The 15,309-nt window shown below is 40.1% G+C and overlaps 1 protein-coding gene across 7 annotated transcripts in view; it reads right to left on the reverse strand.

Moving 5' to 3' along the window:
* The window catches only part of lama2 (laminin, alpha 2), a 378,441-nt gene that overhangs the window by 80,599 nt on the left and 282,533 nt on the right, over positions 1 to 15,309 (reverse strand). For all 7 annotated transcript variants that reach the window (XM_067984560.1, XM_067984559.1, XM_067984558.1 and 4 more), the window contains 5 exons: positions 12,310 to 12,452; positions 8,913 to 9,011; positions 8,370 to 8,481; positions 6,865 to 7,027; positions 3,324 to 3,534 (listed from right to left, as the gene is read on the reverse strand). In XM_067984560.1, coding sequence (XP_067840661.1) covers positions 3,324 to 3,534; positions 6,865 to 7,027; positions 8,370 to 8,481; positions 8,913 to 9,011; positions 12,310 to 12,452 — 728 coding nt within the window. The remainder of the gene's footprint in view (positions 1 to 3,323; positions 3,535 to 6,864; positions 7,028 to 8,369; positions 8,482 to 8,912; positions 9,012 to 12,309; positions 12,453 to 15,309) is intronic.

A 15,309-nucleotide genomic window follows, 5' to 3' on the forward strand; every position in this document is an offset into this window, starting at 1 on the left:
TGTTTCATTTTTTTTTAAAGTTTCAGTGCAGTAAGTCCTTTTATACATGGAACCAGTAACTATTGCTGTTGGAAAACAGCATTTTTGAAACACAAAAATGTGGCAGTCCCATTCTCCAAACTCTCCAGACTCTCAGAACGACACACTTAAATGATGTGCCACATTTAGTATGATAGATCAACTGGAATTGTCAGAATTTATCTAACTTTTAACCTTCCACAGGTATCAGAAAGAAGATGGCCTCGATATTAACCATCCCATGACCAGGGTGGGGGGAGGTGGGGGGTCAAAAATGAAAAAGCTGGGAACACGACCCCAACCTGTCATGTACACACTTGTCGCCATTTTCACTTTAGTGGGTTTCGTGGCGTGCGAGTGTCCCGCTGTAAAGAGGCGAGACACTTTATTAACACATTTAAATCAGGCTCCCACAGTCAATTGGGAGCCTGATTTAAATTTAACAGTTGCCGCACAGGTTTCCCAGAGCTCCAGAAACCCGGCAGTGAAAGGGAGGCGGGAGCTGCCGGATCAAGAAGGTAAGTGCCTTTCACAGCACTCCTTGTGGGCTCGAGCAGGAGTGCTCTCTCCGGCCCCTTAAGGAAGCCTTCGGCCTCTCCTCTGCCAATCATGGAATCTCTAACCCCCCCCACCGCCGTGATCGCAGATCTCCCCCCAACGCCGCCCCCCCCAACCCCGACAAAAGCACCGATGTCCGGCCATTCCCCCTTCTGTGATGGCCTCCCTTCCCCCTGCCTGCCCCCCCCCCAACCAAAGCCCCGATCTCTGGCCTTCCCCCCTCCCGATTACCGGGAACCATTCCCAAGGGGCCTTGGTTGCGGCTTCCTGCCACTGGTTTTCTCACCCGGCAGCCGGCCAGCCTCTCAATTTGGCTGGCTGCCAGGTGGGAAATGGAAGAAAAAAATTAAAATGAGGACCTGCCATTAAATCCAGCAGGACCTCCGTGTCCCTGCATTCAACATGTGTCCCGGCCATTTTCGCCCTCCATGCTTCCTCGTAAATATCGGGGTCGATACTTTAAAATTATTTGACTGCATTAAAAACTCAGTTCTAGAAAGGAGACCAAATTGTTTAACTGTTCCAAAGCGCAGAGCTAGAAATCTAGGAGCAGGTGCTAAAACAAAGGCCACATTGTAACTAATGGATGCATAGCCAGTACCCAGATATCACCAGTCATTTATCTGCAAAGATCATGTGCCCATTTCTGAACTGCCAAGGCATCCTTCTCATTACTTCTCCAGACATTCAGAAAAATAATGCTTTTTCCAAGAATGAGAAGCACTGATTACCATGATGCAGGAAATTAATGGCAGGACAACAAAAATTATATCATATATGCATTGGACCATTTTTTTTTAAAAAGGGCCAATGCTTCCAGATCAAATTGATCTAAAGTAGCCCAAATTTTGATCCTTACAAATAGATCCAAAGAGAGAAATTCTCCTCTATGGGACAGAATTCTGGTAGAACGGGACTTCTGCCCATTTTCCAGGGTCAGAACTCATTGCATATGGACGGCAGGCTCCTGGAGGGATTCCGGCGATCAAGAGTGAACCTGCCAGTGCAAGCAAGGAAACTTTTGTGGTGCTGCAGTGGGGGCAATTGTGGAATTGTAGCCCAGTAAAGGGATTGACACCATCAGGAGACGAGCAAGAAGGGGAGAGCCTTTTAGAGGAAAAAAATAAAAGCCCAAACTAATCAATGGGGGGGGGGGGGGAATAGCTGTACTAATTAGAGATAACATAATGGCAGTAGAAAAAAAGAGACATAACTAACAGAAGGGTAAAAACAGAACCCATATGGATTGAAATAAGATAAGAAGGGATTGATCATGCTAACAGGGGTATACTACAGACCACTAGTAGTGAAAAGGAGGTGGAGAAAGAAATATAAAAGTAAATATGTGAAATGAGTAAAGAACATAGAATAATAATTATGGGAGATTTTAACTGCCCCCAAATAAACTGGCAAGATGTGGTAGGTAAAGGGTACAGGGAATGGAGTTTTTATAATGTGTGCAGAATTCCTTTCTTACCCAGTATGTAAAAAGCACAACAAGAGAGGAAGCACTGCTAAGATCTAGTAATGGGAAATGAACCAGAACAGATAAGAGAAGTAAGCATTGGGGAACATCCAGGCAATAGCGATCACAACATAATATGGTTTAAAATAAAGATTGCGAAGGACATAAATAATACAAAGACCAAAGTGGTAAAATTGGGGGAAAAAAGTTGATTTTATGGGGATCAGAATGGAACTAGGGACAATAAACTGGTAAAATTTACTGACAGACAATGAAATAGAACAGCAGTGGGGAACATTTTAAATGGTGATCAATGGGGTCCAGGACAAATATATCTCACTAAAAAGCAAGAACAAACTAGCCAGTAATGACACACCATGGATGAATAAAGAAATAAGGGCAAAATTGAAACTAAAAAAAAGCATACACTAAATACATAGACAACAAAGGAGAGGATGACAAAAGGGAATACGAAAAGGTTAGGAAAGAAGTCAAAAAAACAATTAGGAAGGCAAAGAGAAACTATGAAATTAAATTTTCAAGGACTATTAAAAGAAATAGTAAAGTATTCTACAGACACATAAATAACAAAAGAAAAATCAGGAAAGGGATAGAGCCACTAAGGGCTACACACGATAAACTCACAGGTAATGACAGCAAAATGCAAGGAATATTGAATAATTACTTTGATCAGTATTTACCAGGGAGACTAACATGGTGGGCATGACATTAGAAGAAGAGATCAAAAAAAATAAAGACATTTAAGATAGAAAGGGGGGAGATAATTGATAACCTAAACAAACTTAGGGAGGATAAAACCCCTGGTCCAGATGGATTGTATCGCACATATTAAAAGAAGTAAGGGAAGAGATAGCAGAGGCATTATTACATATATATAAAAACAGAGAATTGGGTTAAAGGTAATTACTCAGATTGGCCATGTACTTGTTGGAAAATAAGAGTCTAAATGGGGTAGAGGAGCAGAGGGATCTGGGGATACTGATACACAAATCACTAAAAGTAGCGATGCAGGTTAATATGGCCATACATTTATTTACTGCCTTTAATGTACAAACTGCCCCAATATGCTTTATGGGGGGGGGGGGCGGGGAATAGATAAATGAATGGATACCAAACCATGGAGGGAGAGTTAGAATAGGTGACCAAAACCTTGGTTGAAATGAGGGGATTGGAGAAGATATTTAAAGGGGAAGAGAGAAGTGCACAGATGGGAGAGGTTTAGGAAGGGATTAGGACCAAGGTGGTTGCAATAATAGTTTACCTCTAATGTAGTTGTGTTTTTTTGATTAACGGCAGATAGGCGATTAGTCTCTTCAATTTTTTCTTTTGCTTCTTTCAATAGCTCTTGGGCTTCATCAAATTTTTCTTTGTAGTCAGCTATTTTGTTCATGACTTCATCCTTCAGCCCTTGAGTGATCTTATGGGGATCGCCAAACATCTTTTTCACCTTCTCCAAAAGTGCAATGGCAGCACTGAAGTCCAAAACCATTGAGATATTAATACAATGTAAACAGTTTGTACATTATGATACAAACAGATTAGGGCTGATTTTCTGTCCCTTGCCCCAGGACATGCATATCTTCCCCAGGTGCAAATGCCATTTTGCTAGGTATCTGCCCATTTTACAGTGCCACACAATCTCCCGGGCTTCCCAATAGAGGTGGGGAGGTGGACTTGTGACTTCAGTAGGTGCAAGTTCAATGCTGAAAAGTAAATGAGGCGGAAGGAGGTCTTCCTGTCCTCCCAACTCATTTTTTCTGCTGCAATGCTTGCTAGACATCCAAACACAAAGGCACCCAGTGAAACATGGTCTGCCCCTGGACTCCTGCCAACCAGAGGGTCTGGGGGTGTCTCGGGGTCAGACGAAAGACAGGAAGATAAGTGACATTTTCTATATTCTCCAGCACCGCCTCCTGCATCCCCCCCCCCCCCCACTCTCTGGATATTTTCAGGAAATGGGAGCTTTCTGGCTGCTGATCTATCCATTAGTAGCCAGAAGCCCCCAATCCCTGTCTCTTCTGCTAACATATAAGCCTGCCAGGATGGGTTGGATAGAAGCAGTGCACTTCGGGTGCACTGCTGTTTTTTTAGCACCAGGGCGGGGGTGGGGGGGGGGGGGCGCGCGCGGAGGGAGGTGCTAGGGAAATTGGGCCGCTTGGATTGTACTTTTAGTGCTAACCGGATCTTTGCAGTCTTCCAGAAATTTTCCATTATAGAGCAATTAATCAATTTGACAAATCACAAGATAATTACAGGTGCGGAAGGCCATTTAGCTGATCGTAATACATGCATCCAAATGGACGACAATCCCCCCATCGCTGCATCTAATAATTTCTTAAATGATTCCAAGGTTTTCATCTCCATTACTCTATCTGGAAGTTCATTCCAAATGTTGATCATTTGTCATGTGAAGAATTATTCATTCGTATCAGTCTTAAATTTACCTTTTAATAGTTTAAATCTGTGTCCCTTGCCTTATTCTTACAATTTAATTTAAAAATATTATTCCAGATTTACTTTTCCATTTTTTAAAAACTATCCTACACACCTCTAGGAGATCTCTTATAGGATGCCTTCTTTCTACGGTGACAAGTTCATGTTTCTCCAGTCTTTCCTTATAATTCAGTCCTCTGACACTAAGAGGGAGATTTTAACTTTCGGGTGGCCGAGTGGTGGAGTGCGCTGGCTGCTCACCGGTGCTGGGAGCAAAGAGGCTAGAGTCATTTCAAGACTCAGGCCTCATTTAAATAGAACCGGCGAGCTGCAGACACCAAACGGGCATCCCAATGCAGCTCACCGGATTTGAGTTTGTGCAATATCGGAGGCAGCCCAGCCGGCAGCAAGTTAAGTCCTGGAGGGGAGTAGGGAGGAGTTTGCGATCGCGGAGGGTAAGCCTGGGGTGGCAGCACTCCTGCTTCTCCTGGACCCACAGAAATAATTTAAAACTTACCTTTTTTGGGGCCGTTTCTGCTGTACCTGGTCGGAGAGTGCATGGGTGCATGTTCCATTCAGTTCTGTCCTAAAATAGCAATCGGGATCCTATTTCATCATAGGACCCTGATTTGCATATTAAAAATGGCCCACCACCTAAAAAGGTAGGCTTAAGCACCCAGCAGTAGGCCCCTTTAAAAATGGCAGCAGTCAGAGTGTCGACATTAACGATGCAGTAAACCTACTGACCTCATTCTGAAGCCAATAACGCCTTGTTAATGCCGATTTGGCCAAGTTAAAATCAGCTCCTCGGGACCAATCTTGTGGCTTTTCTCTGAACTGATTCAAGTGCAACCAGAACTGAACTCAGTACTCAAGTCCAGTCTGACCAGAGCACTATGCAGTTTGATCACGACCTCCTCCGTTTTGGATATATAGTTCAACATTCTATCGGCTTTGCTGATTGCTGTTCCGCATTGGTTGGACATGTTGAGGTCTCTTTCAATTTCATCCTTAGCTATTTCTATAACATTCACGGAGTATGTGTGTTGCCCATTTTTCCTCTCTACGTGTAATAATTTGTACTTGGCAGTATTAAATTTCATCTGCCATTACTCTGCCACATGCATATTTTGCCTAATTTCTTCTGTAATTTCTGACCTGCCTCCTTCAATTCCGCTACCCTTTCGAGTTTGACATCATCTACACGTTTGACTATTTTGCATTGAGCTTCTGAATCCAAGTCATTGATGTAAATTATAAACAGTTGTGGTCCCAAGAGTAAGTCATGGGGCAACACACTCAAAACTCTCCCCACCCTGACATAACTCCTCAAACAAACACCTGTTGTTTTCTACCCTTCAGCCAGTTTCTTATTAATTCCTAAGATTCACCCTGGATCCTTTACAACTTTGAGCTCAACTAGTAGAATTTCATGTGAAACTTTGTCAAATGCTTTTTGAAAGTCCAGGCATATCAGCTCACTAGGTTTCCCACAGTCCACTGTCACTTCCTCAAAGAAGTCTAGATTATTTGTCAGGCTGGAATTCCCTGTCTAATGCCATGTTGATTGCTGTTTACTAGATTATTCTTGTATAATCTTCAAATTTTCATTATTCGTGATAACCGATTCCATTATTTTATAAGGAACTGAAGTTGAGACTAATGGATTTGTAGTCGCCTGTATCTATTTTGTCACCCTTTTTGGAACATTTATCCATTTCCAATCTATTAGTACCTCACCCTCATAATGATTATCAGTGCCGCACACTTTCCTCCCTATTGTCTCTCAGCACTCTGGGGTAAATACCATTTATCTTTGGGGATTTATTTTGAGTCCCTTAAACCTGTCTAGGACTTTCATCTTATTTATATCAGACATAAATTCTGTCTTAACTCAGTTTGATGGGGGTGTTGCTCATGTCTTCCTTAATGAATACTAGGAGGAAGTAATCATTCAGAATATAAAGCATTTTGTGCTTGTCGTCAGTTTCAAGTCCATTTGCTTCTTTTATGGTTCTCACCTTTTCCTTGACTGTCCTTTTGCTGTTGTGATACTGAAAGAATTTTTACAGTTATATTCTGCCTCAGCTGCTATGAATTTTTCTAGGTCTTTTTAGACTCTCTGATCACCTGTTTGATATGCTTCTGCTTGTTCTTGTATTCATCCCAATGAGCCACTTCCTCTTTCTCCCTTAAGTATTTACAATTTACCATTATCATTTTACTTAAATCGATGTATTAAATAATTATTTTATTGCTGATTAAAACCTTAATTTTACAATTCATGTTTAAAATTGTTATTGAACTAAATACTAAGTGCTGAACTAAGATTATAGTATGTGAAGAATGCAAAGACTCAAACTACATACTCAAGTTCAACTTCAGCCATTTCCTCATGTTTATCAAATGATCGCTCACGCATCTCTGCCATCATTTTTACAACATCCTTCTGCATGTGTTGTAGATTTTTCTCTGTAACCCCATCTCTGATTCTAAGGGTTTCATTTAATTTTTTAGTTTTTTCTTTCAAATCTGGAAAAACAAAAAGAAAACAATTTCAAATTCCAAAACTTACATAGCACTTTTATTACGTCTCTCAGAAACGTCTCAAAGTGTTTCACACAAAATGAATTACTTTGGAAATCATTATATCAGTATACACTGGTGCTATTTTGCACACATCAAAAAAAAACTTAGGTGAATAACCAGCGTATCGGCTTTTGACATTGGCTGAAAGAGAAATGTAGGCAAACTCCCTGCTCTTTTCGAATTGTGCCATGGAATCTTTAGCATTTGCCTGTACTATCAGAACAATCAAACTGGGCCTTGGTTGAACACCTCATCCAAAAGGCATCCCCTCTAACAATGTAGCACTCCCTCAGTATCTGCACTGCTACATTGTCTAGGTTACTCTAGATTATTTGTTTGAACCCAAAACCTTCTAACTGAGGTAAGGAGTTGCACAACACCAGGTTATAGTCCAACAGCTTTATTTGAAATCACAAGCTTTTGGAGCTTTGCTCCTTCGTCAGGTGAAGTGACCTGACGAAGGAGCAAAGCTCCGAAAGCTTGTGATTTCAAATAAAGGTGTTGGACTATAACCTGGTGTTGTGCGACTCCTTCCATTTGTCCACCCCAATCCATCACCGGCATCTCCACATCACTTCTAACTGAGGGTGAGAGTGCTACCAATTGAGCCAAGTTGACATAACAGAGATGATTTCACAAAATTATGATCCCAGCACAAAGCCTGACATGCCATTATGAACCATTGTTATCAATGAAGTTATCAATACAGCCACTAGAACAAGAAAATTTGATCAGAGGCACTGTCAAATCACTTAGGAACTGTCATACCCCTTACATCTATACAGTCTAACACTATGTTCCTTTCCATCATTGAACCCTCCAGATTCTGGTTTGATTGTAACACAGGGCATCAGGAATTTGCATGGATGTTCCCACAATTTTCTGTTGATTAATCTTGTTGGATAGAAAATCATGGGAAGCACATGCTTGAATTTTTGATATGCACTAGGCTTCCAACAGGAAGCAAAATATTGTAAATTTGGCCATAATATTTTTGGTTATGTCTAATTCTAAGCACAGTAATCCTGAGTTCGAAATTATTGATGACTATCTGATTTGATAGTGTAACCATAAAAGCAAAGAAGTGACCATTTAGTGATTTTACTTTTTAATCCAGTCTGAAACTCAAATAAGCATGGTCTGAAATCTTTGGACATGTGGTTGCATATCATGGTTATGTGAAATTATAACACTATCAAAAGTCAAGAGCCACAGAAAGTGATGTGTAGAGCATGGCCTTGAAAAAACATCCTGATGACATTTATATAAATGAGTTGATGTCTACCTTGAGAAGCCAGCAGAGTATTTCTGATGGATTTTTCTAACTCCATTGCTCGTTTCTGAGTCTTCTCAGTGTCCTTATCAGTTTGCTCACCATCTGCAGAAACTTTTGTTGTCTAATTTTAATATAAAAATGATTCAGTTAAAAAAATGATTCAGCCAACTAAAGAGAGTTTGAATTAATATGATTTTAAAATTGATTTGCAAATGCACTTTCGCTTATGGTCAAATTTAGAACATATTCAGAATTTTATAATAAGAAGCAAAGGTATGCTTTTGTTCATTTTCAAGCTCTTGAGAACATAATGACTGTAATTTTTAATCTGTTTGCCATACATTTAATCTTTATTTTTATTTACTAAAGATATTTTGAAATAAAAAATAAAAAGTTCACTAATGCAGTAAAGAAACATTTATTTCACAAAAGTTTTATCCTAAAAGATAAAAATCTTAAATAAACGAGGTCTGAAATTGAAATTCAAACTGAAATTTTAAGTATTCATCCACATTTTGATGTTAATTCTACATTACTGTATCTGTCCTGTACCCTGTTCAGTAACTCATCCATCTCTGTGATCAAGGTGTCCAGGTTACTATCAGCCAGCTGTAGGAGTCTCTCTGGAGCTCTCTGAGGCGACATAAGGTACTGCAGAGATATGAAGAAGTTCACTAATTATAAGAGGCATTCACAATAAGCATACATCACTGAAATTATATAACTTATTATATTGCAGCGTTGTTGCTTTGAAACACAATTAGTATATGAGACATTAATGAACACCTTGTACTTTCCACTGTTGTACTCTCGTTTACTGCATAACACACGAAAGTTCTGAAATATACAGCACCAAACATTTCATAGGATTATGCCTGCTATTATGAGTAACATAATCTTTTTATATATCTTAGCAGCATGATCCAAGAAAAATACCAAAGAAACTCAACCAAATCATAAACTTTATCCATAGAAATCAATGGAAATTAAATTCGGTAGAGATGTAAAACAGGTGGCTAAATTGATAGCGCCTGTTTTACACTATCACACAAAGTCAAAATTACCCCCACTATCTGTACATTTCCCTGGTACAACAGTAGTGCAGCAGCTCTTCAAGGGCTGCTTGTTGATTTGAATAGAGCCTGACTTTTCTGGCACAAAGATGTCCGGAGCAAGTGGGAGAACTGCCCCTTCATTGAAGAAAATTGGGATTCAATGCTGAAGGAGGTGCAGAAGAGGAAGGTAGAAATTTTGGAGGTCAATCAGCAGTAAGCATAGTAGATGGCTAGGTGTGTAAATGCAGTCTCCTGACATCCCAACAAGGTAAGTTTTCCCTTCAATTTCTTCTTACTAGTCCTTCAAATTCACTCAGTGAATCACATGCAGCACATCTGTCCAATAGTAGCATTGCAATGTATTGGCTTTGCCACTGTGTGCACAGCAATTTGCTGCATTCCTCGTGATAACACATATCCTCTTTCTCTTTGTGCAGGGACCTACCAAGATTATGTAGCTGGTATCAGGGAAGAGCAAAAAGCTGGCCGATCGCATGAGCATCCACCAAGCACTCCACAGTACATAAGCACAAGCAGAGAACCATTCACTTTGGAGGAATAAGATAGAGAGCATCCAGAGGTAGCACCCAGCACCAGTGAGGAGGAGCAAGTGGTGGTGGTAGCAGACAAGCAACAATAAGAGGGTGAGCTGCAGCTGTCATTCTGTCTGCCTGCTTATTAAAATAATAGTGGCACCACCTGTATATTAATGGAATAAAAGCTTTTCTTATTCAAACACCAGCATACAGGGTGAAAATTGTTGTTAGGGTCTTTCATAGTTATATGCATGTTAATAGATAGTTAATAAAAGCTGAATGTAGCGTTGACTTACATAGCAACAAGCAGAGCTGTACCTGTGCAAGATCTTCACCTGGAATTTCTGCAGAGGTTCTCTGGCAGGAGATTACCGGAACCCCCAAAGAAATGGTGCAAATGGCTAAATACAGCTATTTACTTTGTTTCTCTGGGTGCTCTGCCAATCTCCCATTGAAGTAGTGGCAGGAGATTGGAAGAACCCCTTGGAAATTCAGGGCCCTTGTCTTTGGTCAGACTTCAGTAGATGCCATAACTGACATGAGTCAGGAGAGTCTTCTCAGACATGACTAAGTAGATCGGCTGGGGTTAAAATATAGAACCTGAGCCAGAATTCTGGGTTGGCACCAAATGCCTGAGGCGCAAGTGCAACTGCCTTTCTTCACTCTGCCTGATCTTTTTCTACTCCATATCCATGACAGCCATTGGCAAGGCCCAGTAGACTACCCATAGTGAGCATTCTGGATAGAGCTGAGGTCGGCAGTTTGTAATAGAAACAGTGCTGTGGATAGAAGTCTGTGCAAAAGGAGTCCTGTATTGCAAAAAATTAGCAGCAAACAGCAGAAAAAAAACTACTGCACAACTGATAAAGTAGAAACAAAGGTATGATAAGTCACAAATAGCAGCTGAAAGCAACATTCCAAAAACCACTCAATCCCAACTTTAAGAATGGACATTCTCCAGCTAATCTAATGCCCACTATAGACTGGTGAGCAGTGCACATAGAGTTAAATGGTGAGCGAAACCAGGAATTCATCATGGTGCAGAATTAAAATAATTTGCATTAACATCAGGGCTATAATGAGACCCACATACACAAGTAACTCAGTCCCAACTATTGCAATGCTCTCTGGTGGCCTCCCATCCATCGTTGACTTCAGTTCATCTAAAACTCTGCTGCTTGTATCCTGTCCCGCTCATCCATTATCTCTGTTCTCACATACCTATATTGGCTTCCCATCCCCCAATTCCTCAAAATTCTCATCCTTGTGTTTAAATCCCTTCATACCCTCATCACATCCTATCTCCATAACCTCCATCAGCCCTGCAACCCTTCCCCCAAACTCTCTGTTCCTCTGACTTTGGCCTCTTGTGCATATCCTCTTCCCTTCACCCCACTATTGGTGGCTCTGCCTTTAGCTGTTTAGGTCTCATACCCTGGAATTCCCTCCCTAAACCTGTCTGTGTCTCTACCTCTCTCTCCTCCTTTAAGACCCTTCTCAAAGCCCACCTCTTCGACCAAACTTTTATTCAACCCCTCCCCTGCCACCCCTAATATCTCCTCCTTTGGCTCGGCATCCATTTTATGTCTGATTGCGTTTCTGTGAAGTGCCGTTGGATGTTTTTTCTGTGTTAAAGGTGCATGTTGTTGTTGTTGTTGATGATGATGATGTTAATGATTCGTATCTGGCCTTGTCTTAACAAGTATTTTGTCAGCCCACCTTCGAAGAGATTGAAGAAGTGCATTGCGAAAGACATGAATATTCATTTCAGATAACAAGGGGATACTATTGTTACACTTTGGGTTGTGCTATTGTACAGTTGTATATTGGGCAGGATGAGCACACCCTTGGACATAAAATGCTCAGATTGTTCATGAAAGTGTCGAGCACTGTTATACCCGAAAGAGTATCTAAGGCAAGACCCTAAACCTGTAACAATCTGTCCACAATTCTCAGACCATTGTGGTCAGAAAATCATGGGCTGCACACACCTGAATTCATAATATGTTCTGTAAGAGTGGCCCTCATATGCCTCCTTTAGTTTTTGATAAATTTACCATCCTGTCATTGTCTGTGCCAAACATAAATGTAAATTGTTGCTTAATTGCATTTACTATTTATCTTTAAAAAAATATTCACAATTTGTTGGTTACAAGAGCATTTTTGTTATCTAACCATAAACAGAAGAAAGTGCTGACTTTTACAATAAGACTGGTTCATATAATACCATCAAAACACATTAAAAACAGCAAATCAATATTTTCAATACAACACCTTTATTTGTCTTTATTACTCTTTTTCATCTAGTTTAGTTAGCATATCTTGAAAGACTAGTTTGAGACTGAAATATATACTTGCCTTCAATTCTTGAGATACATTTTCATATCTGAAAAGCATCTTATAAGGAGGAGGTAGGGGTCCAGAGAGATTCAGCCGTGTAATCAATTGATTAAGGTGTTCAAGGTCACTCAGCAGAAGTCCGGTGCATTCATCATCACAAGCTGGTGTAAGATTTATTCAACATCAATACAAAACTACTTAGACTACAGGCATACAATAATAAATAAAAATGTAGTAGAATTTCAGTATAAATCTGTCTTTACCACAGGGATATGTTTCCACAGCCAATTTTTACTACATTTCAAGGAACAAAGAATGATTGCAAAAAAGTCTCGCAGATAATGTAGGTCCCATCCTTGAAAATATTTTAAAACATTAGGCTAGAAATTACTGTTGGTCATTGGAGCAGGTGAACACTTAATTTATTTATATGACATTTCTCAATCTGCTATTTTAATACAGGTGTTAACTCATTTGAGTACTTGATTTATTTTATACTGGTCAATGTGTTTTAATAGTGCACATGGAAGTGAAATACAAGAATATTAAAAGTTCATAAATGAACTTCACTGATCAGATGTCTTACCCTTTCCACATTGTGTACAACAAAACAACATAATGCTTCCATTCTCATCCATTAAAACGCCTTTTTCTATTCTTTATACACTGATATATGCCCACTACAGAAATGTGTGGATTACCATTAAAGCAATATAAAAATGTTTTCATAAAAAAATCATGGAACAAGCAAAGGTATAAAGATTAAGAAACAGAAATTTTGGTATAGGAGGTCATTTGAAATTTCTTGCCTGCATTAAATTTAAATTCTTTCCTACTTTAATGCAAACTAATCTTATCCTCCTGCTTTCACCCCAAACCCTTTTATTTTCTTAAGTAATTAGCAGTAAACACTACCTGTGCCCATTTACATTCCAATAACTCTTTGCATGAAAAAAAACCTTTAACCTCCCCATTTAGTGTTTAGCTTGAAGTCACAGCCTCTTGTCTTTGATTTACCTCTCAAAATGCATTAACTCACATGTTTTCTGTATTAAACTACACCTGCCATTTATCTGCCCATTCTCCTAGCCTGCTTATATCCTCCTGCATTCCTCCTGGCAGTTTGTTTATTGCCCTTCCCAGTGTGTCTCTTTCTGCCCAGTCTCTTTCCACCTCCCTTGAGGATGGCCACCAGTTCCTCTGCTTCTCTTTTCCTCTCAACTTGTAGTGTGACAACGCTTGCGCCCTATATTCTGGGAATGTTACCTCCTCACGGGTGTATATGAGAACTTTCTTAATGAATACTATGATGATTTGAAAAAAAATGAAACTTTTCTTCTTTTATGTAAACTAAATATCAAATGCCTCTGATATAACCAATCTAGAAATAATTGCTGTTAAAGTGAGAACTATAGCACTTTCCAAGGTTGAGAACTGACAACTTGTTAGTGTGAAAATAAAAAACTTAAACCTTCTGTTAAAACATAACAGACATTTCAAAACAAATCAAAAGCCACAATTTCAGACACTTAGCCCAAATCAAAGGCAACAACTCATGCATGTATTTGAAAGTTGTGTAACGTCTCTCCTATCTCATCATGCCTTATCAAAATAATTGAATTTCTGTTAAGCAATTTATTGGGAAATGTTATGGGGTAAATTCACGATCCCAAAATTCCAGTGGGAAGTGGTGCTCAATAGAAATCAGTTCAGAAAATCGTAATTTTGGCGATATAGCCCTACCTCCAACCCTCGCTCCTTTTGAAAGTGGCTACCTGCTTGGGGGGGTGGGGGGGGTGCAAGATCAGTAAATTTACTTTTATATCTACAAGGTAAAATATATTCAAGCAATATAATTTTGTCACTTAGTTTGTAAACACAAAGTCCTCATGCCATCAGCAATTTCCTTAGAATGATAGAAAATGACTGTAGCTCAGCAGGAACAGATCATTATTTCAAGCATTTGCAAGTTTTTCTTATGCTTTACCATGTAGAGATTATTAGTGTGACTGAGAATTACTTATTCAATTCCTGCATGGTTAAAAACTTGTCAAAATATACAATTTTCTCACCATGTTTAAATCAGTATGCCTATTTTAATAATAAAACTTAGATCTCCCTGAAGTGGAAGGTTTCCGTATGAACTCTGTAACTAATTTTGGAAGTAAAGGATACATTCACAGACAGAAGTACTGAATGGTTATACTACCTTACGACAGGCTAGAAATTACTGTTGGCAATATTAGTGGATGAACACTTAACGTGTTTATTCTACATGCATGCCACAGGCAGAGCTAAGCAATCCCGCAACCAAAGGATCAGATCAAAGCTCTGCAGTCCTGCCACATCCAGTCATGAATGGTGGTGGACAATTAAACAACTAATGGGATGAGGAGGCTCCGTGAACATCCCCATCCTCAATGATGGCAGAGTCCAGCACGTGAGTGCAAAAGACAAGGCTGAAGCGTTTGCAACCACCTTTAACCAGCAGTGCCGAGTGGATGATCCATCTCGGCCTCCTCCCGAGATCCCCACCATCGCTGAAGCCAGTCTTCAGCCAATTCGATTCACTCCACATGATATCAAGAAATGGCTGAGTGCACAAGATACAACAAAGGCTATGGGCCCCGACAACATCGCGGCTGTAGTGCTGAAGACTTATGCTGCAGAACTAGCCGCGCCTCTAGCCAAGCTGATCCAGTACAGCTACAACACTGGCATCTACCCAACAATGTGGAAAATTGCCCAGGTATGTCCTGGCCACAAAAAGCAGGACAAATCCAATCTGGCCAATTACCGCCCCATCAGTCTACTCTCAATCGTCAGTCAAGTGATGGAAGGTGTTGGCAACAGTGCTATCAAGCGGCACTTACTCACCAATAACCTGCTCACCGAAGCTCAGTTTGGATTCCGCCAGGATTACTCAGCTCCAGACCTCATTACAGCCTTGGTCCAAACGTGGACAAAAGAGCTGATTTCCAGAGGTGAGGTGAGAGGGCCTGCCCTTGACATCAAAGC

This window comes from Heptranchias perlo, chromosome 5, assembly GCF_035084215.1.
Source record: "Heptranchias perlo isolate sHepPer1 chromosome 5, sHepPer1.hap1, whole genome shotgun sequence".
Classification (NCBI taxonomy): domain Eukaryota; kingdom Metazoa; phylum Chordata; class Chondrichthyes; order Hexanchiformes; family Hexanchidae; genus Heptranchias; species Heptranchias perlo.